Source organism: Chlamydotis macqueenii, chromosome 1 (assembly GCF_036417535.1).
Source record: "Chlamydotis macqueenii isolate bChlMac1 chromosome 1, bChlMac1.mat, whole genome shotgun sequence".
In the NCBI taxonomy this organism is placed as follows: Eukaryota; Metazoa; Chordata; class Aves; order Otidiformes; family Otididae; genus Chlamydotis; species Chlamydotis macqueenii.
In genome coordinates, this window is record NC_141556.1 from 208,337,922 (window position 1) to 208,364,687 (window position 26,766).

The following is a 26,766-nucleotide window of genomic DNA, read 5'->3' on the forward strand; positions in this document are numbered from 1 at the left end:
GATATACACAATATAAGTGCGACATAAAACTGGCTTATGGGACGTGTGGCACTGAAAGGGAATATCTTATCTCTGAAGTTCAGTGAGGAATTTTTTCACATACTCTGCTTTCTCTTTTTTTAATCTATCAACATTACTTCCGCACAGCTTTCCGTTATCTTAATTTTGAGCAATGCATAAAAGAAAATATGATGTTTCTTACCTGAAAAGAAGTATTTCAATTTAAGAAAAAGATGAAGTACACATTACTTTTTAATACAACATAATCCTGCCCCATTGAGCTGGGGCTTTGCAAGTACAGCTGTGGTCACAGTGAGCTATATCCTATAACACCGATGATGACAAATTGTGTAAGCAATTCATCTCTTTGGCACGCAATTCGTTTCGTTTCAAGAGTTCTTTGCTCTCTTTTCAGCTTCAGCCTTCAAAATCTGATTATGCAGACCACATCTCAAACAGTTAACCTCGTTGACAAGGCTACTGCAATCACACTGGTGCTTCTACTCCACATTACAGACAGCAATCTGCAAAGCTAGGTATGAAGAATAAGATCCTAAAATTGAGACTGACAGGTCACCCAGCATTTCTCTCCTGCTGCCTAGAGACCAACTGCTTGGCAGAGGCAATACTTACCACCAACCTCCCAGGGAGCCGCCTGGGGAAAGGGGAGGAGGGGATGCAGCCTTTAGTACCAACCAGCCAGGGATCCACAACCAGCAAATATTTTTAAAAAAAATGCACCACACAGTACATTTCCTGTCAAACAACTTCTCTAACCACTGTGTTGGCCCCAGCAGATACCTCTGGGCCTACTGGCAGAGCGAAACTTGACTCATAATTCCCTGAAGTTTCTGCTCCAAAGAGTGCCAAGACGCAACTGCTGTCATATCCTCGCTTCTGCCAGAAGATCCAGGGTATGTCACTGTCTTTAATCACGGCAATACAGTATTAGCTAGATGAAAATCTCATTTCAGAAGCCTGAAAATATCAAGAAGCCAAGCAGTTAATGAACTCTTTTTGTTCTTCTGGCTGCACTGTGCCTCACACGGGTGTGGGGGTGTGGTTTTTGCTGCGACTTTCACAGGTACCAGAATTTATTATGGTCTTGAACGCACTGGCAGATGTAGAGAACAAATTTTCCTTTGTTGTTAGCTTCTGGTTTTGTCCTTTGGGGGAAAAGGAATAGCTGCTTTACTTAAAAATTAGTCTCACTCAATGCTAATAACATTATTCATAGCAATCTGACATGATTTGAGAACTCTCTGTGCTTGACTTTCCCAGGGAAAACTTTACAGTTTAAAAAATGGCAATTTAAGATTACCAAATATCAAAATAGGAAAGGTGCCACTTATTTGGTTATAAAGCTTTCTATCAGGAGTTTAGTACAATCCCTTTAAATATGTTTAAAATAGAATTTTTTTTTTTTCCTCAGCACATTTCACACTTGTTTCAGAGGGGTGGATTTAATAATTTATTTAATAAATCAATTGCTGCTTTCAATACCAAAAGTCCAGAGAGAAAAAAACACTTCTATTGTTAAATATTAGACCAATACTGTCTTTTATTCCCTGAAAAATCACTTTTTCTTTTAGGTAATACATTAAAAAACAAGTACAGATATCAAATGCAAATGATACCTACTATGAAAATTGAAGAAATATTGCCCCAGTGAAGGAAGATGAATGCAAACTGTAGATTTCTCATGGTTTAAAACATTAACCAGTCCATAACCAATTTACTAACTTCCTATATTCAAGTTACTCATCTTCTCTGAGTGGTAGACGATATGAGAGTGCCGCTACCCCTTGGATATATTGTGAATGCTCAAACTACCCTGAGTCATCAGTGAGTGACCATCCAACCTTGTGCTGAGACACAAATCATGCCGCAGAGATGGACAGATACGAGGGATTACTCTGTTAATTGAGAGTTACAAACTGCTTCCAAAAGCAAAATGAACGTAAAAATTCAGCATCTACCTAGAAATGGAAACCTAATTAATTCTTCAAGTATAAACATAGAGCCCTAACAAAATGTGTTGTGAAGCCCAGCAAATTTTAAACATTTAGTATTTTTCACTCTTTTCAGTCTTTCTGGATGGTAAGATAACAGAAAATTGGAACAAGCCTTTCTCAAGTCACTGCACTGATGCATAAAGTCCTCAAATCATTGGTATTACGTAAGTGATGCTGTGACCTAGTGAAAACATACCCACTGAAGAGAGATGTCTTAAGGTTAAGAAAAGGAATTAAAATTTGTTATGCTTTTAATGCTTGGACTCTGCTTGGAATACAAATCAGAGTATCAGCTAATGCCGATTATAAGCACACTTCTTGTAAGGCCTGTGAACTGATCTGAGATCATCACAGCCACCTACTTATCATCAGATGCCATTTTTCAAGGTCATTAAGATCATGGATTAAACTTTTTTTTCAGATATCTTCATACAACTCAGATGCATATGCTAACACTGCCAATGGCATAGCTGGGCCCTGGCTGCACATTTTATTGGCACAGAAAAGCAAGAACTTGAAAAATAAGCAGTACATAACATCAAAGGTCCAGCTCAGATCAGTGTAAAATTATTTTATCTCTCAATTTGATTTAGTAAGTTTAAATTAAATAGCATAAAAACAATGGAAAGTTGAGATGTAAAATGGAAAAAAGGAGAATGATTAAAATCTACTGGGCAGATGACTGTCCTGGTCATCCAAACTGTGCTTCATGTAGGCCAGAAATGCTTATAAGTAATACGAGCTACTGGCTGCAACAGACTATCTTCAAATATCCTCGTGACTCCTCACCTTCTCTAAGGCAAACTAGTACTTAGCTACAATAGTGCCTACCTACCTTGGGAGACAACAACCACAAATTATAAAAAAAGAGAATTAGTAAGACCACCAAGCTTTATTAAATGATTCTTCTAGTGTAGCATTTTCTCTTGTCATTTGTATTTCTCCTCACTGGAAGAAGAAGAATGAACTCCTATCCGATGGGATGAGCCCACCTGCTAAGCCCTGTCTCGCATATCTTCTTCACCACTGCTATGACAGAGACAGGTTGTCTTCTCTCAAAGCATGGGATAAGGAGAATGTAAAAGACTGCTATTCAGAAATAGTTTCTAATGTGTCATTCTGAAAAAATACAATCAAGGTCACCTCAACTTTTCTTGCAAAATAATTAAGAGCCAGACTGAACAGAAACACTGAGGCCTTATTTTATGATGCATTAATTCTTCAAATGAATTTAAAACTGGTAGCAGGCTATTTAGCATGCTGTAACAAAAGTGTAAAAGCTAGATATATATTATTTAAGGACCGATTCACTGTAGTTTATTTGCAATTGCATCACTTTCAGTGACAGCAGGTGCAGCTGTCTTATTGATCTGACACTGGTTTATTTATTTATTTATTTCATAACAGATTGTGTAAAGAAAGCAACTCTTCCTATTTGTTTGTAGTCCTTATTATTACTTGTTTGGATCATCATTATGTTATTGTTTCAGGCTAACTTTATTGCAGAAGTGATAAGAAAATGGCATTATTAAACCATTCTCTCCTCAGCATCATGCAGGGTCCTCAATTTAATTTTAACTTTTTTTTTATTGCAGAATCCTATTTGGTAGCATTCAGTCGCCAACACATAGCACATTAAATGTTAACAGTTTCATTTTTTGGATTTTAAAACCTTTTATGTTATGGAAAGAAACCAGCTAAGCTCTCACAGCATACTGAGTATGCAGGACTATAGCCAGGAAATGCTACATTCAATTTGAGAGAAAATAAATCTCACAATGCTACAAGTTTCCAACATGTTTTTTTTTTTTTTCAGTAGCAATTTTTAATTGTAGCAAAGTTCAGTAAAGACAACTAATACATTAGTATTGCTAATACAATGTTGCTGTGAAGTGCACAAAGAACTGTCTTTAAAAGTATATCACTATTAAACCAAAAATCAATGGCAATTTAATACAAATGAAATCTTCCACTTCTAATAATCAATGAGATATCTTCGGACTTCTTTTAGTTTCTTGTTCATATGACCTACCAGGAGAACACATACCTTATTATTCAATAGGTTTATTTAGAATTTAAAGTCGATTTTATTTCACAGGTTGTGTCCTGGCAATTCAAATAAGACCCAATCACTCATATGATGTTTATTTCAAATAAATGAAACACAGTGAAGGGATGTGAAGAGCTGCAAGAAAATAACAGAAGCACAGTACCTGATTTTTTTTCTGAAAATCACAGAACTAACCACAATCACCCCAAGGTGTTTTTCTTAAGTGGCAACAGCTGCTTTAAGAGCCCATGTCCATGGTACATGTAGTATGTACTCAGGGTTATCCTTTTCCTACGTGCACTATTAAATGTTACTTACAATTTCTGTGTGTATTATCACTGCCAATCCTACTATCTCATTTCGAATATCTCCACAGAACCACTAAAGCAGATTCCAAAATTTGATATTTTTTAAAAAAGTGTAAGTAATAAGTAGCTTCCACTGACTGTTTTCAAAATAATAAAATCCTATTACTTGGTTATCTCTGACAGGCTTGATTAAATATGTATGGATTATTGAGGACATAACAGATTTTCTGTTTCCTTGATAATAACTGAATTTTTACTTATCATAAATTATTCTCCCAAGTTAAGACTTATTATTTAAAATAAACGTGGGGTAGCAAAATGAAATCTTACCATATGCAGACAATTATTATGCATTTGTAAAGTTTAACAAATAGTTTGATAAAATTTGTTTATTAAATATATGAAATATAAAATAACTGCTTTGTAATTTAGCAATTTGTAATTTAGCTTCATTGAAGGGAATAAATAACAACATAGAGCTAAGAAATACAACTGTGAATTTTTTTTTTCTAAAAAGGTATTGACAGCCTGTCATCCTCCAGATGAACAGGCAATGCAGATGAACTATCATGACAGACTGTGCGTCACGCAAACCCCAGAAACCTTGAGTTCCTCTCCATTTTTCTAGAGAGAGATGACCCTAGCCCGATCCTGTCAGCATCTTATGAGCAACTTTTCCTACTTGCTCTCTATCTCTGCTCCTTGCCCTAGTCTTCCTGCACAGCTATTGATTATCCAAACCTCATGCTCACTGTCTGAGGCAGCTGCTGGTTCAGCAGCCCTGAAATCCATTGCTGCTCTTCTCTAGGCCATTTTTCTCCACTGCTTCTTCATGTCTCTTCACGCATTTCTCACTTATGTTCTTCCTACATCTAAATTCTCCTTCTAAATCCAAATTTTCTTACCCAATTAATACATGTGTTTCTTCTTCTGATTTCCGTTCTCGCACAACCAGTGACAAGTTCTCCCTCATTTTCACACCCAATCTCACTATAATTCCTTGCCTAACACACTCCCCCTATTCCTCCAGTCTCTTCAATGTTCAATTCTAATAGGAATTCAGAGCACAGAACAGAATCATTCCTAGTTATGTTTCTATTTCAGAAAGAACCAGAAGAAGTAAGTAGAGAGAAAAAATAGCTTTGGCCATATAATGCTGTGCTCAATTATGATGGCTTTTAAAAATAATCTAGTCAGTGTTAAAAAATAGTGAGAAGCTTTGATACACTGCAGCATGAGTACGGAATCTTAAAGAGTGCTACTGCAAAAAAATAAATATTAAATAGATTTTGGAGGATATATGAATTGCAGTTTTTCCAAAGACTTATCTAAGTTGGTATTTAGAAAGATTTTACAAATGCAGTAAAAATACTATATGGATTCAGATTCATCAGCTCCCATATTTCAACACCTTGAAGGTATGTATGCAATATTACATTATTTAAAATATAATATCACCACAATTTTTAACATAGAACAGAACATGAACTAGGTCATGTAATTCTTCCTCCATCCCTTCAATGACCATGCTGCTATGGCTAAAAATAAATGCAATTTAATTTTATTATAATAGTGGTTAATTAAAATTACTTTAAAAATAATAGATATGATCCACACTAAATTTTAAAGCACAACAAACACACAACCTTTTCTGTCCCTAGATAAACAAAACCAGCCCCAGGCAAAAATTGAGCACAAAAAATATTAGCTTGAACAATTAATCTGCCAGACTTGCAAGTGATTTAATAGGAAGAACAAATAAAAGGCATTATCAGTCTCCCATATAACTATCTATAATTTATTTTCTTTAAGGCACAGGTGACATGCTGAGTTTGGATTAGGCATGGTGACAGGATTGTTGCGAGCTCATAGTTACCTGCCATATTCGCATAATTGTCTCAGTGCACTTTTACTCATCACTACTATAGTAACATTGGGTCAAAAATATGGTGTAATATTCACCACCTGAAAGTTCCACCTACAGTACTCAATGACGTTCTTCATCTGGGAAATCTGAGTTTCAATTCTGTTCCCTCACAAAAACGAACAGGAAATGCAGCTAACTCCTTTCAGCAAATGCATGCTTTCAAAACATGCAGAGTATTTTGTCAATGGGTGATCGAAGTCAATTCATTAAAGATCCCAAAGGAACAGTTTTCAGGACTCATTACTACTTCATTACGCTTCACAAAACCATTATCAGAAAACTGTTATTGATAGTTTTGTCACACAGAAACAATAATATTAGTTGCAATGTTTTAATACTGAAAAGTCAGATCTGTCTATCAATACAAATTTAAAGGTGTTTCCATAAAATATTCTCATTTCAACAAGCAAGTTGATGTAAGTAAACAAGAAACAGTTGAGGAATGCAACTTTCAATACAGGGAAAAAAAATCCCCTGAGACTCCAACTTAAGGGTTCTCCTTTTTCTCCCTTCCAATCCCTAGCACCTCCTCCTCGTCCACAAAATGTTATTTTGCAAAGATGCATGTAAAAAAAAAAATCAAACATGCTTTTCACAGCAAACCAGATTTTTCTCAGACAGCTTTTGCATCCATGAATCTTTAATACCTAGCCAGAGTTAAATGTTAAAGTGAATTTTTTATCAGCTGAATCACAAAAGTTTGATGTTACCATTTTCTGAAGTTAAAAAGGAAGTGAAAACTCAAGATGGTATTTCTTTATTTTTAAGGATACTTTGTCTATGTTGTTCATTAAAGACAGAAGGAATTAACATCTAAAAGCTACAAGATTTTTAGACTGAAATTTCAGTATTTCTCAAAATAGGAAGGCAGACATCTGCTGAAGAGTAAATTGTAACTTCTCTCTCAGCTGTATTAGTAATGAATGTTCCATAAAAACACTAAACCAAAAAATAACTTTTTTCTTCCCACTATAATACAAAATTTGGTTGAAATGCATCTCTGTAGGTCATCTCATCCAATCTCATGCTTGAAGCAGGATTATTGTCAACACTAGATCAGATCAGCCATGATTTTATCTAGCCAAATCTTAAAAAATCTCAAAGGGTGGATATTTCACAACCCTTCTAAGCAACCTGCTCTAGCACTACTCTGCCCACCTGGTGTCTTTTTTTTTCTTCTCAAACTGAAATCAGAACATCCAAAGCCAACGCTTGCAGCCATTGATCCTTCTCTACTGAGAAGAGTTTGGTTTCATCATCTTTGCTACTGAATACTTATAGGGTGCTCTTAGATTGCTCCTTAATCTCTTCTTCACAACATGAAGCAAGCCCCAGTTCCCTCAACACCCTTCTAATCTCCATGTGCTGTAGGACTGAGAATCTGTTGGACCCTCTCCTCTCTTTTCACATCCCTTATGAGGTCAAAGAATGAGAATTGGTCAGAGTCTTCTAGAAAATAACAACTTTTTCTGCTGGCCATGTTTCTCCTAATATAGTCTAATATGCTTATTACCTGCCTGCCAATGAGAGTGCACTCCTGGGTCCATGTTCAGCCTGGCATCTGCTAGAACCTCCAGGTCATTCTCAATGAAGCTGCAATTCAGGTGTTTGTTTCACGGTCCATACAAGTGTGTGCAGCTGTTCCACCTAAGGTGCAGACTTCTTCTTACTGAACTTTATGACGTTTCTTCTGGCCCAGTCCTGGAGTGTATCAAGAACCCTCTGGAATATAGCTCTGCAACTTGTCATGTTAACCACTCCCACTTAATTTATTATCTTCTGCAAATTTGCTGAGGGTGCACTCTGTGTCATGATCTAGGTCACTGATGAAGATATTCACTGACACCCAAGGTATTCTGAGCTACTCTCCTCATCACTGACCACCTGACGATGTCAAGTGATGATCATTACCCTTTGAGCCTACTGGTTCAGTCAGTTCCCAACCCAATCTCTTCTTTTAGTTCACTCCTCCTCAGCTTTCAAAGGAGATTGCTGTGGAAGACTGTGTCAAAAGCCTCTGTGTCAAAAGTCTGCCATTGCATGCAAATGAGCATAGCCATGCTGGGAGAAGGCTAATGAGCAAGGTGACAGCACATAATCCAGGACATATCCAAAAGGCTATCCAGAAGATTTCTAAACCTTTACAAAATCATTATCTTCTTCCAGCTATGGATTAGTTGCATTATCCAACGCTTCCTCATGTTTGGATGAGAGGCTGCAGGAGTTTTAAAGGGTGCTCCCTGTATTACAGCTTCTCCCGCCCACAGAAAAGGTATGAGAAATAGCTTTGCAGCCACTCCCCAGGGCTACTAGTGGAGAAGAGGAATCACCATGTGCCCACAGCAGATCCCAGGTGCACATCTGTGGGTGTTATGGCATGGGTCAGATGTGCCTTTGGAGTCAGCTGTGTTTTCACCCAGCAAAGAGGCATTCCTGCTCAAAGCAGCACCTGTGCTGTGACACTGGTTGGTATAGGGCTCTGGCAGCCACTGCTCTCCCTCATCCATGCAGCTAGTAATTTCATCAGGAAAGGCAACCAGGCTGGACAAGCACAGGATTTGCTTTTGATAAATCTGTGCTGACTATTCCAATTACCTTCTGGTCCCTTAAATGACTGGCAAAGATCATGTTAAGTACTTCAGCTTCCCCCCCACCATTCATCAGTTTTTCCGTTCATCAAATTTTACCTTCATTTTTGAAATTAGCAGACCTGCAGAATCACTTTTCGTTATCCTTTGTGACTCTTTTGAGTCTTAGAACAAATCAATCAGCAATCTGATTTTGTCATTAAGCAGTCAAGCAACGCTTGTCTACATCTTGTATTTTAGGTCATAAGAAAGCTCTTTGCTCAGGCAAGAAGACCGCCTACTGAATCTCCTTCCTTGCTGCTCAAAAAGATGGTTAATTCCTGAGTTCTCAGTAAGTTTTATTTAGAAATCATACATTTTTCATGGATCCTGTGTCTCTGTGGCAGCATCCCAAAAGATTTTGCTTAGCAATTCTCCAAAAAGGCTGAAGTCTGCTCTTCTGAAGTCTATAGTCATCACTTGCTGACCATCTTTCCAGACTTCCTTTGAATCATGAACTGAACCAACTTGTGGTCACTCTAATCCCAGCTGTTATTTATCACCACATTTGCCACTAGTTCTTCCCTTTTCGTAAGCAGCAGGTCAAGCAGAGAATGATTCCTGTTTCTCCCCTCTAGCAGCATTAGGAAATTGTCAGCAACGCAATCAAGGAATCTCCTGCATTGCCTGCACAACACTTTAATCTTACTAGAAACTAAAACAAATACTGACTTGCAGAATGATGATAATGGTATTGAGACAATTACTTGGCATATAGCTTTTATCCACTTTTGATTTCACATTCTTCTAACCTTAAAATGTGTTATTTTTTTTTAAACTTTAAAAGGTGACCACCTTTATAAAAAATATAGGAAGTCAAAGCTTCCATCTCATGTGAGTTTAAAATGAATGCAAAAAAAACCCAAAAAGTAAATTACGCCCATCATTGACAGAATTTTGGACAAATAACATATACAACTTACAAAAGCCCAGTAATTTAAAGATGACAACCAGCTTCATTAAAACTTGTGGTTGAAGATGATGTGTTACTTTTCTAACCCTTGTGCTTGATTAAGTTATTAAGTAAAACTTAATCAATTACTTTATCAATTTTTTTTCAGATGTAGATTCAGTATCAGAGAAAAAATTACAAGTTTTTGTCAACAGAAACACTTATTTTTGTCAGACAAAATACAAGTACTTAGGTAAAAAAAGTGAACTGGGAAAAAATGAAAAACAAAACAGAAAAGCAAGAGAAAGTGGACAGATTAAGTTGACTGTTCAACCGTTAACATTTTACCAATAGATTCATTATAGCAACTTAAAAGAAAGCTTGTCATCAGCCTCATTCAAATCACATGTACAAAGAATTGCAAAAGCCACTTATAGTGGAGAAATTACCATTACAAATATTTTCAGCTGGCACAAATTAAAATCTGCCAGAGTGTTGCCATATTATGACTATACGAGTAATAAATTTCATCATGTGTTCACCATGTAAATTAGGCCTGAAAATTTATTCTAGCAAGAACCAGGTAGTTTTATTGGATAGCACTGCAGTAGTTGGCAATCATCTTAATTATAAAAAATTATGTGAGGAAATCTACTTATAAGTGCTACAATAAAGGGATCTATAGATTTCACTAAAATTATCAATATGATTAACCTCCCAAAAGATGTTAAGTCTTTCTAAACTGGTCAGCAACAAAGACTTTCCCAATATCTTTTCATTTTAGTGGCAGACTCATCAGCCAATTCTATAGCATTGCACAGAAAGAGTGCATTCACTCTTCTCAGTTTATAGCTGTGGAAGTCACTGTGAGAATTCACTGTAGTATTTTCAATAGTCCCACTTGAATCAACAGGCAATAATTACCTACATGGACATTTGGGAAAAAAAAAAAAAGGCTCAGTATTGTTCAAGGGTTAAATGGTTCGGTTTTGAAGGTCAGAGCTTCTTAGTCATTGTAGTCAGAGGAGGAACCTGGTCTTCTGGCTCTTGTTTGGGTGTCTCTCAGATAGTGCTGTATGATGTATGTCCAGTGAGGAAATGCAGTAGCAAGAAGCACCATTTTTCTTACGACTACATTCATTATATCTTTATGCTTGTGTATCCTGAGTATCAGTGTAGCACATAAGCTATTATCACTAATATAATTAAGTCCATAATAGCCTCCTCCTTTTCAATAGGTCAAAGTAAATACTTGTTTAGAACTATGAGATTTTCATCTGATTTGCTCTGTTGCATTCAGAGTCTGCTTCTCGTATTTGACACCCTTACTTCTGCCAGCGCCACACGCCTTCCACAGAAGGTCAGGCTTGTAGAGTCAGCCTCTCCTGTCAACAGTGCCAATGCCATAGAAGACTTCAGAGATCAGACTCTCATTACACAACAAACTACTTTGGGAATCCAGATAGGAAGAAGAGCACAGGAGAGGAGTATTTCACAGAATATACAGGGCTTCTCTGGGCATTAATTTGTTTTCCCCAGAATAATACAAAATGGCCATTGGTGCGAATATATCAGTCAAGAACCAGACTGTGTCAGTATTTGGTTTTACTGTCAGGAGCTAAAATAGCCAAATTAACTTATTTAAAAACAAACTAAAAATATCAGGATAGGAAAACATCTTTCTTCCTAAGAAGATCAAAAAGACAGAGTAATTAATTTAAATATATATACTGCATGGTTCTTTGAGCAGGTATGCTTTCTATTGGTTACCTACCAAACTAATGGGCTAGGACTGCCATTACTTTCTTTTCTGCAACTATTTTTTCTTTTTTTCTTTTTTTTTGGTAGAAGTAATTAGAAAGTTAAAATCAGCTACATGGAACACATGGAAACAAAGGACTGTCTAAAGATACTTCTTCACTACCTTACAAGTCTTCTAACTGTTTAAATGATCTTTAAATTCTCAGTGCAGCTTTTCTCCTTTTTCTTTTTAGGATTCACTTTCTGTGACTTCTTGGTCTCCTTAGCTATTATCTACTTTTAAGGTGGCATTTTTTTCTCTGTTTTTAAGCTTGGTCAACTCTTTCTCAGTAATAATGGTGCTGACATCTCATTACAGAAGCAGAGAATTCAGCACTACAAGCTTATTGACAAAGCCCACGTCATTGTAACCCAGATACTATACTGGTATTCTTCCTATACATGCCTATGTACTAGCCCAGTACCAGCCCAGGTAAAGCCTTGATGCACAATTTAATGAAATTAATGTTTTAACTATTAATTTAAAAATTTAACTTCTTGGAATCCTTTGGAGAAAATTCAGCCTAACAATGTCTCATAAGTTGAAGGAAAGCAATGTCAGCTTTGCACTCTCAATCAAAACAAAGGAGATATTATTTTAGCCAAGACAGGGAGGCAAGGTGTGGTTTCCATACATTTATGTCCTGATTAAACACTGTATCATGACTTAGTTACCCTGAATCTGTCTGATCCAACAAGTTAAGCAGCTTGAGATTGTAATCATACGCAACAAGAAACATGAAATGCAAAGCAGCAAGTTATGAGGCAGATGAATACGTAAGTGGATGAGATTCTTTCGCCTGAGATACACAGTAGGTCAGGTTAGATGATCAGGACAGCCCCCTCCTAGCTTTAAACACAATGAATTTATAAATACTGAAGCACAGAAAAAAAAAATTCTCATTTTCTGTGGCACTAGACATTATAATGAGGGCTTTTTTTACAAACTTAACAACTATTGTCTTCTAAGTGAATGGTAGTGCTTTTCAAACAAAACCAGAAATACACACTGTCTCATCAGCGTCATTCAATGTCGATCTAACACAAGGCATGAAAGAAATGTCGCAGCATTTTCCTATGTGTATTTTACCTGGACATGAACTACATAGATAAAATTCTGCTACCATACTTCCATATAGCAGTCTCAATCCTTTTGGAAAAAGGATTAGAAGCACTTTCCAGGGTAATTTTGCTGATCATCATATCAAAGAATCCCTTTTATAAAGGTATCAGGTACCACTGCATAAACAGTTTCCTTTTAACCTCCATGCTCTCACAGAAAATTGTTTTGTATTATGATTGCTCTAATGGTTAAGAAACTTTTTCCAGTTTCCCTCCCATAATTATTTGCAGCCAGTTTATAATTTTTTTTTTAAATTTTCCCACAGCGTTTACTCTCCATGACACTTATCTTTCCACGCATGTCCACAGAGCAATTACAGGCTGTTTCAGCCTCCCTTTCACTACACTAAACAAGCTGGACCTTTCCAAGTGTGCTGTCACAGACAGGTACAAACACACACACTGTAACTCCACCCATGCATGCAGTGAGTCAGGTGAGTCACCGATCCTGAGATCTCCTAGTTGTGCTAGTAAGGAACTATCATGGCTAATACACCTGCTGAGAAGCAGAAAACTTTGCCCAGTGCCAGCATTGCTCTAGTGCAGCCATGTTGTGTAGGAACTAGTGCAGGATTGTGCCCACACAACATGGACCTCAGCTCAGGATTCATTCCTGTGATCTTTCTCTTAGTTGTCATCACACCTGTAACAGTTTCAATTAATCTTCTCTTGAACACAGATTAAAAAAATTATATGCTGTATTCTATTGAAGGGACACTGAATGCTTTACCTACGTCCTTTGCAATTGTTATGAAAGGTAACAAACAAAGAGAAGCATCTGACCTGGTGTAGTCATCCTCCACAAGCATGTGCTTTGGAATGGGTGAGTATCTTCCTGGTGAGATAGGGGCCAGGGATGCCTTGTACTCTAAAGTGCCATTGTTTCCAGAAGACAGTATATGATTTTCCATCGGTGGAGAATAAGCTGATGGTAAGAATAAGCATTCCCAGTTAGCCACTTCCAGGTTTGATTAGATGTCACAACAGCACCATTTTTTAGTTAAGTACCAAGAACATGCTCATTGCTGTAATAACATCAAAACAGACAGTCCTTGCCTGGGAGAGCTTAAAATGTAACAAGAAAGCATAAATAGCTGGAGTTTTCCTGAAAGGTTAATAGTAATAACAACAACAACAATAATAATAATGCTGGCTCATTTGCAGGGTTTGACTGTTTAGAGGGGATCTGAATAAGAAAGGATAGTTTGGGAGACAGGAAACATTTTCTTCAATTAGGACTGACCTGATGAAGGAAATGTAAATAGAGGAGAACGAGATTAAAAGCACACTCCTCTTTTTGGCTCAAATACACAGCAATGGGAGTAATACAGTAAGAGCTCAGAATCTTATGTACGGCAAGAATAATGTAGGGTGAAGATTTAAAGCTGTGATTTCCTAAAGGTGCCAAAATTTCCAACATAACTGAAATTTCAGTACCAACATAGATGGTATTTAGATCACAGTAAATCTGTAAATATAAATAGAAAGTGGATACAAATCTCTTACATACTAATGATTAATAATGAAAATTACAGGACTATGGTGTCTGATTCTATATTGGGTCTGCAGGTTTTGTTGTTTGCTTACTTTTCGCTATTCTGAAGTTACTGGGGATATTTATGACGGGAGAGAGGTAATCACAGCTGTATTCAAATCTCCAGATCACATAGTTAGAAAAAGAAATTATAAATAGGAAAAACAATAATACATGCTTCTGCAATGAGCTATGACAAATTTTCTCATGAGAAGACAGCTAAACTTTCTAGTATTAGTTTCAGTCTTTCTTTCGGATGCTGAGAAACAGAACGTTTCAAAGCAAAACATCTCTATGGGGAAAGGCCATTACCCATTCTGAACGTGTAGGTATAATGAAAGGTTCCCTGAGGATAAATGAATCCATATGCACCAACAGCCTGGGATGGGCTACTGCAAATCTGTTCAAGCTTTACTCTCCCTCTGGAATGACTTTTGTCTTCTCATATGCTGCTGATCTATACTCTGACATAATAAAACATACTGGTTTAGAAATACCAAATTATTATTTTGGAAAGTATTATAAAGCAGGGGATTGGATAGGGACATTTAGCACTTTTACTTTTTGGGCTTTGCTAAGACTCAGACCAGACTGCTACTGAACAACAGGATTGCCATCTGTTGTAACATTTGCTAAGTAAATAGGTACCCTTAGCACAGTTGAGCAGACCACCTGACGTGCATGTTACAAAACCTTCCCTTCTATTTTTACGGAGCAGTCTTAATAAGGAGGGTTATGAATATTCAGCTTTTCCCTCAACTTTGTCAGTCCACAGTAGCACCACGATGCAAAAGTGCAGGAAAATTAAAATCTCTAGCATTTACTGGCAAAATCTGCCTTTCCCAACTCCTGATTGGCCTTAAGTGCCCCTAGGACTATTGGCAGGAGATCAAGATGGGTATGGATCACTTGCTGAAGCTCCTGTCAAAAATGAAAGTGCCATCCAGTAGTTAGGTGGTGCAGCTGGTCCCTGTTGGTAGTTAAACACAAGGCAGATAGTTTGTAATGATGTCCTGGTTTCGGTAGGGATGGAGTTAATTTTCCTCTCAGTAGCCAGTGTGTTTTGGATTTCGTGTGTGAAGAATGTTGATAAAAACACTCTGATGATATGACTTGTTTTTAACGAGACCAAGGACACTGTCTGGCTTTCCAAGTCTCATTAACGTCTCGTTAACATGCAGATGTGGGAAGCTGGGCGAAAGACAGACAGAATAATTGACTCAAACTCGCCAAAGAGAGTATTCCATGCCATAAACGTCATGCTCAGTATATAAGTGGGGGTTGCCCATGGGAGGGGGCATTGCATCCATTGCATCCATTCTTTTCTGGCATCCATTCCATTCGGGTATCCATTCGGGCACCCTTGGCATCCTTTTCTTCTCTCTTGCTTGCTGGCATCATTCCCTCTATCTTGCTGGCTTGCTCTCCCCGCTTTGCTTGCTGCTCGGTGTCGTTTCCGTGATCGCTGCTCGGGACAGGCTGCGTCGGTCATTCGGACATCGGGTGGTGAGAAATCGTACATTGTTCATTTTGTATATATTAATATCCTTATATTCTGTTATCTTTGTACTTTTTAGTATTTTAGTAAACTGTTTTTATCTCAAGCCATGAGTTTTCCTTTCTTCCCAATTTCTCTCCCCAATTCTGCTGGGTAGGGGGAGGGTGAGTGAGAAACTGTATAGTGATCCCGGCTAAACCACCACAAATGAATAACTAAATGAAGAAAGGGAGTTTCAGTAATGAACTGTTTAGAACAACAAGCACCAGGGGCATAAAGAGCTGAAACTGAAATGTTAAGATTGCTATCAGTGAAAAGGGAAAGGGAAGGCCTGAGTATGGATACCAGGAGGACTGGCAGGAGGGCTATAAGAATAGCATGCATTGATAGCCCCTAGATTAATCAATAAGTCATCAATACTCAGCATAACTAAATGTAACTTGTCAGGACAGCCCACACCCAAACTAAAACAAAGACTCAAGCCATTAAGAGAGTATGTCGGGAGATAAAGACTAGATTGGAGCCTAGGACACTCAGATAAGGAGACAAAAGGGAAGTGAGTAAATCCTGAAGACATGTGTAGGTGGATAGATGAGAGACAGAAGATCCTAATTGCTGTCATCTCCTTAAGAGTACAAAAAGCACATCAGCTAGGAGGTTGTCAAACCTAAAAGGAAGGTATGTATGTATGATAACGGCTCCACAGCCACCTGCCCGTGTACTTGGTAATCTCAGGGAGATGCGTGTCTTTCTACCCCAATGCTGGACATGAGCCTAGATGATTTTGAGTGTATGGATATGACAGCCTGATTGAAATAAATTTGTTTTAAAATAAAATCATCTTCCCTTCCTCTGAGATCCTTCACTGAGCTTTACTATATTGTTTCAACAACTTTTCCTACACAGGGTGTACAATGAATGCAAGGACAAAAAAAAGTACTCAGTGAAAAATTAGCAGATGAACATATAAAAATTTAATGGAGAGACTGAGAATAAAGCTAAATGGCACAATAATTTAGGAATTGGAAATACACAGAAAATAGGTAAATTTGTGTAAGTAGCTCAGTGATTTTTACATTACAAGTAAATATTTTATGTAAATATCATATTAATTTTTTCTCAGGCTTTTCACAAAGTTTGTACAAGACGGTTTGCTCTTTGTTCCAATTTTTCCGTGGAAAGAGGACCCCAGTCTACAAATCCAATCCTATTTCAAAATATATTTGCATATATACTAGAGTTAGAGTTCAGTCTGATCATCTGGACCATGGCTAACTGTAAGCAGCGCAGCAGTACATCAGCTACACTGTTACTTTTGCTGCAAAAATACTTTAGCAGAGTTATATTATTTGTAATACTTCACCAGTGTAGCATGCTTAAGTGGCAATAAACATTTCATTTTTGTAGCCTTTCAAGCTGTTTCATAAACTTTAATGGGGTACTTTGGACAAGCTATGAAAAAACACAATCATCTGACAAATTAATATCTCCTACAAAATGAGTTGCGAAAATCACTTACAGTGAGTAATATCTGGTGGGCCATAAGGATCAGTCATGTAAATGGTGGTGGGCTTTCCAACTTTTAGATACACGACATCCGATGTGTTCTTAAGTATCGCTACTGCCTCTTCATGGGTAACTTCTTCTAAACTGTAATTATTTACCTTAAAGGAGAAATCAGACAGGTGAGTTGGGATGCAGAAATAGACACAAAAAATGGCAGAGCCTTGCAGTTACCACAATGTTGGGGAAAATGCTGTAGACAAAGAGCACTGAGGATCAAAACAAAATCAAAACAAAGAAGCAGTATTGCAGCAAGGTAGAAAATACAGTTTTCTTAGCACATGCATATTCAAAGCCTGATGTAGCAGTATTGATAATATCACAGAATCACAATGAGTCAAGATGACACTTGGTCATTTCAGTAGAAAAGTCCTTTGTGATATTCTGCTACCAGTATAATCATTAACATAAAACTATGTTTAATAATAATTTAATAATTCAACACCACATAACTTATAGAAACTGTCTGTTATTTGGCCTATTAAGATGAACCATCCAAATTCACCTCACAGCATGCATGGCTGAGACCTCACAAATACTTAATATCTGAAAATTTTTCCATCCCTGATATGACATTGACCATTGAAATAATAAGAGGTACAGAGTGGTATACAGAATAAGGGGCTGCCTGTGAGGTGCAGGAAATAAAAAAGGGCAGTTCAGGATGGGGGAAAAGGGAGATTCAGTGTGAAAGTTTGTCAGTTTTCTGGAAGCACAGGAAGGAGACATTGAAAAATAGAATGTAGTACTAGTTCAGTACTTTATCAGAAAATAAAAATATTTAACAAAAGCAAGGATAAGAGGACAAGAATAGAGATTAAATAGGGAATAAAACAGTGGCAATAAACCTTGCCTAATTTTGCTTTACTCACAGAAAAAGAAAAACAAAAGTGTCAGAAGTGGTATATTGTAGAGGTATATAAAATTTATTAAAATATAAATCCTCTATACCCACAGGATGTCAATAATAGGTTGTCCTCCTATAAACAGAATAGTGAATGGTTCCTGCCCCAAAATGTATACATCCTGAACAGAGAAATGATAGGACAGAGGAAAGAAGTAAAGAAGGATGTAGACACAAGTTTCAGACATGTGCTGTAAGCCGACAGAAATCATAGAATCACAGAATATCTTGAGTTGGAAGTGACCCATAAGGATCATAAAATCTAACTCCCTGCTTCTTGCAGGACTACCTAAAACCAAATCATATTACTAAGAGCGTCATCCAGATGCTCCTTGAACTCTGACAGGCTTGGTGCCATGACCACTTCCCTGGGGAGCCTGTTCCAGTGACCTACATTTCAAGGTGAATGTTGTATATGAAACATTTTATTGCGATTTAAAGTGCCATCCTCCAACTTCTACAGTTATTGCAAGGATTTTTGTAAAGCTTATGCAAGAAAAAGTAGCTCTTCAACTATAATGTAACACAGTAGAGCTGCAAATCACTGAAAAAAATACATAATTTCTAGAGAATTTAGTATAATTAAATTATCAGAAACCTGGCTGTGACAACAGGCTACTGCGGAAGGGTTTGGTAACTGGAAAGAAATCCAGCTACTATGAATGACTGGAGGACTCTTCATATCCAGATGAATTCATCAACACCAAGAGAGAATGATTGCTATCGGACACTATCGCTAAATGTAAGGATTCTGTTTAAACTTTATTCCTTGTATAATTCTCCAACTTGGTTCTAAGGTTAATTGAAAGATGCAATGACAGGCATGTTATGACAATTTGACATGAAGAACAATGATACAACCTAACACTCAGGATAGAGTTGCTGACACTATATGCTGTATTTTGACAGGTCTTCTATTTAAATAAAAATCTGATACCTATCTTCTATAAATTTCTCTGTTTTTCTTTGCTACAAACAGCAGCAACACACAATTTTAATAAAGAAATATCTTTTAAAATTACTAAACTAATAGCAAGAAGTGGTGACTGAAATAAAGTCTTTCTTGTTTATGTATTTCAAAACTGTCAAATACTGAAGATTCACACTTTTGGAAGGATTACTGCATAGTTATCCTTTATCTTCTCTCCTTCCCACACTGTCTGTGCATTGCATTTTGTGTTTCATTCTAACTGCAAACTTTCTAAAGTAAAGAAAGTCTCACATAATAACCTCCCACTCTACTACTGCTGTAAATAAATGTTCTTAGGCAAAAAAAAGACACAAAATGAAATATCACAGTACTGTTTGGATTTTGACTTTCAGTCATTTTAGGAAGGTATAAAAACAATTAAGACATAAACTGACTTGTTGCAAATTTTTTTCTAAGTTTTTTTCATGGAAATATAGCTGATAAAAACTGTGATTAGAACTGTTGCACTTCCAGCACAAGACACCTGGATGTCACAGTTATGCAGCTGGAGGATAAACAGTCATTTTAGAAACAAAAAATGTAGTATGATACATATAAAACTTATATTTACTGCGACAGGTCCTACTTCTTATGTCTCTGACAATAACTTTACAGGACAGGTATTTCACCAATCCTGTGTACCAGTTGTACAAATCTTGAAGTTAAGATAAAAATTAAAGACCAAGCAATTCTAAACTAAAAATTAATATCTGAGCACTTACGCATTATGTTTATCTTTAGACACTTCAGAATCTAGTGATCATTGCAAAGTTTATGTACTTTTTTTTTCTTATTTCTAGTATATGTAAGCTTAAGTGTGCAGAATATTGTGGAAAACTGAAATACGTTGAGCTGGAACTTGGTAGAACTTGAAAGAAGGTAATGCACGAGTGAAATCAAGTTACAAAGGAAAACTTCAGAGAAAAGATGCTGAAAGGAAATTTGAGAAGAAAGGACTCTTCAAAGTAAAGAGCTCTGCTATAAGAAGTACTCCAGCAACATATACCAAAATTGCCATTCAAAGTCATTCTGAATATACAGAAAATTAGAGGTTTGTCATCTCTAGAGAGAACACTCCTAGAAAGAAAGTTTGCTACTAATTAATTTTATCCTGGACTGCTCAGTTCTCAGTGAAGAAAGAAATAAAGACAGACTCAATGTACATCAAGAGCAAATAAATAAATAAATGCAAAACCATGTTGATTTATTTATTAAAACAAAGATTCTCAGTGGTGCCATAGGGTCTCTTTTAAATGGGAGCTCATTGAGAAGGAGATAAAACCACTTTCCTTAGTCATTGCCAAAATCAATTTATAATTTCAGTATATTATATATACTGAAATATATATTATATATACTGAAATTATTTATACACAGTATATTATATATACTGCATTTTCCAGTTTCTTTCAGAAGGCAGTTTTTACTTTGGACCTACAATTCTCATTCATAGTACTATGTGCATGCATTTATACCTTTTCTACTTTTTTATCATAAAACAAAGATTACAAATAAAGACATCTGTATGTATTCTGATATACAAAAATGAAAACCTGAATACACTGAAGAATTATATTGTTCAGCTCCCTAGATACTATTGCAAGACAACTGTACTATGTAATTTTTTCATAAGGAAATCTCTGGAAATCATTCTTCAAAATATCATGCCAGACACGGTGATTATTAGAAAATATGCTGTTGTAGTTGGTTTTTACGGTAAGATTTATAGAGAGAGGAGAATCTCCCAGAATCTCCAAGAGAGACTATTTCTCGAGCTCCTTCTTGTTTCCATAAATGATGTCTATTTTAACAGAATTTCAAGTACTAAATCTGGCATTTTCAGTGATTGTGGCACAGTCAATGCATGACACCAAAGCTTCACTTCCTGCTGTCGAGACAACCCGTGCAGAGCACGTGGTTCGAAAAAGAGTTTAGTTAGAGGTTAAGAAGACAGAGAGTGGGAGATGTGCACAAAATACGAAATCAAAGTGTATATGGCATGCAACCCTATGAGATCCTGAAACTTTCACGTAGAAGGGCTGACATCAGAGCTGAGTGGGTAGAATGGGTTCTGCACTCCAACTTTCTGGCTCTAAGAAGCCAAATTAAGTAGCAATGAATTAAAGAGGAAAAAAAACCCTAAGGCAAATGCAGTTTAGTTACAAGAGTCAGGTGCCTGAGCCACAGAATGCTGTGACAGGAGGCAAAGGAGAGGAGGAGGAAAACAGGCATAGAGCAAGTGAGGCTCTTCTAATGGGAAAAGTTCCATATACAGAAAATCCAGAAATGCAAACAGCACTTCAAGTAAAAAAGAAATTAGGAAAGCTGTTTCTTTAAATAGAAAGTATGCAATACAAAGACATACTGATCTTACAGGGAAAAAAAAAATAAGAGGAAGAAATAATATAGCAATAGAGAAAGAAATTAAAGAGACAAATCCAATTAAATAAGCTATTTGAGCGATTGGGGAAATCAGTAAGAAATATTGTCAAAGAGATATAAAAAGACCGGGGTGGTTTTTCCTAAATAGCATAATCAAGGCCATGAAGTGTAAACCTAAGCAAGAATTATCTCATTTGGAAGTTTTCCTAGATTCTTATTGGAAAACAAAGGCACTGAGAAGTAGCTAGAGTGAAAAGCTTAGAATCCCCAAAATGACTGTCCAAGTGTTCTAAAGGATAACTTCATTCACAACAGCATAAGGTGATAACAGAATAAAAGCTCTGGAGGAATTCGTTCCTTGCCTCTATTGATTTAGGGTAAGAGGGATTTGATTGATTCACTGAATGAAACAAAGAGGTGATATTTAGCTTGCCAGTGGTAATGTTTGCTTTTGTGTCATATTCTACTTCTCATTCAGAAAGTGGATTTTCCTGAGTGAACATTTGCTGGTAAACACCTGCAATGTGCCAGCTGTAAATCCAGAACATTGATGGCCTTTTTTAACTCACCATGATTTAAAATGCTGTGAAAAGTGAAAGGTTTTTCCATGCTGAAGACCAATCATTTGTCTGAAGGATGTCAATCTATTTGGACTAACTAACAATTTATAACCCCAGGGATTCTTGAGCTAGTTGCACAAGCGCTGGACTCTGAATAGAAACAAATGGGCTGTCTTCAGATGACACAGTCTGTTAATCCCTCTGAAATTAGCTTCCTTAGATTAGTTATAGGATAAGTGTTCAAAATTAGATCTGCTTTTCGCAGAGAAATGGAAAAATTTGTGCTTCACAGACAAAAACTGAGCAATGGACTTCAAGCTTCAAGCAGCGTAACACACTCACAATGCAAGTGGCATTGTATTATACTGGACCATCATTTTCCAATCCCAGTTTACACTGATTTTGTTAAAAAGAATGTTTTTAGGGCTAATGAAGTGGCATGGGAATGATGCAACTGTGAAGACACAACCAGATGAGAGTATCCTTAGAAGGAATAAATTGGGAAGCTTATTGCTAAGGTACCATCCAATGATCGATCCTAGCAAATCTTCATTTGAATGCCAGATAAAGCACTACAAGGCTACAGTCAACGACAGCGAGTGGCTCAGAAGGGGTGCAGCCACTGAACCCTCTGAGTTAGTTCAGTACTAGTTCAGTCTCCACCTTAGAGTACTGTATTTTTTCTAGTGTGCTTCCCTCATGCTACTCAGCCAGTACAACCTACAGATCAGGTACTATCTGTTCACACTTGCATCTAACGGGGTAATGCCTGTGCTCCATCAGCTGCCACAGCAGCATAACGTTGCACCTGTGGATACATCTACCTGGGTGAAGAATGTGTGCACTAGGAGTGATTCACAGCAACAGAGAGTCTGGGTGATACGACATCCCCAGGGGGTTTGCATTACATCCAGGCTGTGGACTAGAATGCCTGTTCGCAGTTGTAATGCAATGCTATTTAAGAATCCTTCTGGACCGCATTTTCTTTTGCGGTTTCATGTAAAAAAATCCAATTTGTTTTCTAAAAGACAATCCCACAAGACACAAAATCACTTTAAAAGCGCACTTCTGATAAGAACTAAATGCTAACCTAGATGCATCTTAAATGAACACTTTAACACAAACATGATCCTGCATCCATATATAATCTGAAAAAGTGGATACTGCTAGGGGATCCTATAAGGAACATATCAACAGTCGTGCAATCACCACCCCACTGTAGCCCTATGAAACCACCAAACAATAACATGCTTTTCTTTTAGCACAGAATTGGGTAGGAAGCAAGCCTAAATTTCTGGGAAGAAAGTGACTCCTGTTTCTTCCCTCTGTTTTCAGCAAGAAAACAGAATTAAATTAAATCTCTTGGTATGTGAGTAACATCACTTTTCCTATAAGCATAAATAACCCCACAAAAATCTGATCTCTCTGACTATATGGGCCAAGAAACAACAGGCTAATGGATATGGCCCAAATATGCAAGGGTATTTTGGTGCAAGAGACAAATTTTTGAAAAGCTAATACTTATAAGAGACAAATATTAGCTTAAAATTTCTTTCAAAGCCTAATGTTTTCGGAGTTTTCCCCGAAGAAGATCTTGCTTCTAGCTATTAGTGTTGTTTTGTACTAGTATAACCACACAGTTTATACTGATTTCTCATTTATCAATTCTGTAAATAAACCCTTCCAAAGTGAGATGACGGTATCAGATAGAAGAAGGTAATTATTATCTGAGAGGTAATAACTCTTAAATGATTTTTCGGCTCTTCCTGATCATCATTATCAATTAACTGGAAGAGGTGAGGAGCAGACTCTCCTTACTTTTGCAGATGACATTTCACTGTGGAGGTGAGCCCATACACTTGAGGTCAGGGGTGTCATTCTGGATAGGGGCCAGCAGTAACTTTATGATGTTCAACAGGAAGAAAAAGTAAGTCCTGCCCCTGGCACAGACTAAGCCCTTTCAACAGCACAGGCTGGGGACTGACAGCCTGGCAGCAGCTCTGCGGAAAAATTCTTGTGGCTCCCATCAGACAGCAAGCTGGGCACAAACCAGTTGTGTGTCCTGGCAGTAAGGAGGTCAACAGCATCGTGGGCTGTATGAGCAGGAGCAGAAACAGGAGATCCGAGGAAGGATTATTCCCCAAGAGTTGGCCCTCATTAGACTGCACCTAGACACTGTGTTCAGTATTGCTCCCCCACTATAGGAAAGATAGCAAAGTGGAGCAAGTTGAGGGGAGAGCTAGTGGGATGGTTAGAGTTGGAGCACTTGCCCAGTGAGGAGAAGCTGGTGGAGCTGGGCTTGTTCAGACTGGAGAAGGGATGTCTCTGGGGACAACTAACAGCAGCCCCTTGCTGCTTACAGGAAGGTCATCAAGACAGAGCTAAGCTTTTCAGAGTGGCATGTGGTAACGGGATGACAGACAACAGGCATATATTGAAACAAGAGAGGGTCAAATAGGTTATAATGAAAAGTATTTTGCTCATGAGGACAGTCAAGCAGTGGAACAGGCTTCTCAGAGAGGCTCTGCAAGCTCCATCCTTGGAGGTTTTTGAGAATCAATTGGGAAGATTCCTAAGCAACTTCGTTTGACCCTACAGATGACCCTGAATTATCTTGTTAGCCTATGATGCTCTGTACGTAATTTCCCTTTGCTTCTTTCCAGCGCAAAGAGTCGCAACCTAGGTGAGAAACCCAGTGTGGTCATATTCTCACTGCAGGCATTACCATCAGCAGGAGTAGACATTATCGTAGACATTACCACCAGAATACATTGAGGGAGTATTTTCTTCCTAGCTGTAAGTCTTCAGAGCAGACCTCTGGTCTGTTCCTTTCACATATACCTACAAAAACTACTGAGTTCATTTTTCAACTTGAGGATCTTATGCTTCCTCCAGTAATTTTCTTAATGGGCATCTCAGGATTATCCTTGGAGTCTTTTCCTGTGGAAATCTCAAGATAATAAGCCTTAAGTGCAGGCTCAGTGTCACAGAAACACAACTGCACAGACACACCCTTGTATAGATTTCATAATAATCACAATGCTCAGCTGAAAACACTATTAGCAATCTGCATTTAATAACGGTAGGGCCACCGAACTGCAAAATCCTCAGAGAGTGTCCAATTGTATTACATTTCAATGTTAGTTTTGGTTTTGCAGTATCTCTTTTATTACAACTTAAATTTTAATGCATTTCATTTGCATGTTCTTTGGGATCTGAAAGCATTCCACACAAACTTACCAGAACACAGACACAAAAATGAAACAAGCTCCCCAGTAGCTGAAACAAGCTCCCCAGTAGCTGCTGAGAATTCCAAAAGTATTATAAAGTCTTGTAAAATTTATAGAGAAATGTAGGAAAAAATAAAGATCAAGAAAGGATGCACTACTGAGAAGACACACACACACACAAAAAAAGAAGTGTTCAAATATACAATCGATAAAGAATCAGTGAAGCAGAAGGAGGGCTGTACAGATGACAAGGGTAATATTGTGTTGATACAACGTCAAAAGAAAGCAATGAATTCTTTCACTCACTTTTAACAAAGGAACATGAAGTAAATGTCATGAAATGACAGATACTTCACAAAGTAGAAGAAAAAAATATTGAAGGTACACAAGTTATAAAGAAATCAGGGTATCTTGTTGAAGAGAACCAGAAAACGTGGCTGTAATCTGCAAGAATTTTAGAAATAGATGTTGATCTTGTAAACTTATTTCCACTTTAATGGCTAAGGTGTACAAAGAGTAAGTTGACTAAGATTTTCTTATGCAACAATGAAAAGCTTGGTCTGGAAGTATATGACTAGCAGAGAGCAACATTATGATTGCTTTTTTTTTCACTCATTTTACTGGTCCAGACTGAAAGGAAAGCAGTATAAAGATGTGACATCAAATGCACTGAGGATGACCCCTGCTCATTTTCAGAGGTCACATTCAGGAGTGATGTCACCATGAAGAAACATGGTGAAGAAACAGTGAATCACAGGTTCCAGACTGAGAAGGGATGCTTAATACACAAATCCCATAAAAAATCTGGAAAGAATGTATTTATACATAGTGGTGTTTAAAATAATTATTTTTCTACTCAAATTCATCCTGACTAAATTACACTGCAGATGGTGAAGGTAGAGTTTTGCATCTGTTTTTCTCTGCATACATTATTTACTACCCCAAGTGATTTGGAAGAAATTAAGAGTGAGGTAACAAAAATTTACAGATGACACAAAAACTGAGGAATTCTCATAATGATAAAACCCAACAGCTGAACACAAGTAGATTTACTGAAAAGTGCAAAATAACAAGATAAACTGCAACTTTGGCAAACACAAATATCCATTTCTATAGAAAAATGAGACAAAATTTCATTATACAACATGACTTGAACTTTACTGTGCTAGGAATCTGCAAAGAAACACCAAAAAAAAAAAAAAAAGTAAGTTCTAGTTTCTTTTTTTTTATTTTGATAACACCATTTGATCCTTAGGCTGTTTTATCTACCCACTTGGGTTAATTAAAAAAAGTCAGACAGTCACCAACCCAGCAACCAAGTGCCTTTCCTGTTCTGTTTAATACCCTGTATAAAATTAATGGTCATCTTCACATGTGACTGGAA

At 37.2% G+C, this 26,766-nt stretch overlaps 1 protein-coding gene across 8 annotated transcripts in view; it reads right to left on the minus strand.

Moving 5' to 3' along the window:
* DLG2 (discs large MAGUK scaffold protein 2) overlaps positions 1-26,766 on the minus strand; it is a 1,053,001-nt gene that overhangs the window by 276,583 nt on the left and 749,652 nt on the right. For all 8 annotated transcript variants that reach the window (XM_086739684.1, XM_086739682.1, XM_086739677.1 and 5 more), the window contains 2 exons: positions 17,293-17,437; positions 13,525-13,666 (listed from right to left, as the gene is read on the minus strand). In XM_086739684.1, the coding sequence (XP_086595810.1) occupies positions 13,525-13,666; positions 17,293-17,437 (287 nt within the window). The remainder of the gene's footprint in view (positions 1-13,524; positions 13,667-17,292; positions 17,438-26,766) is intronic.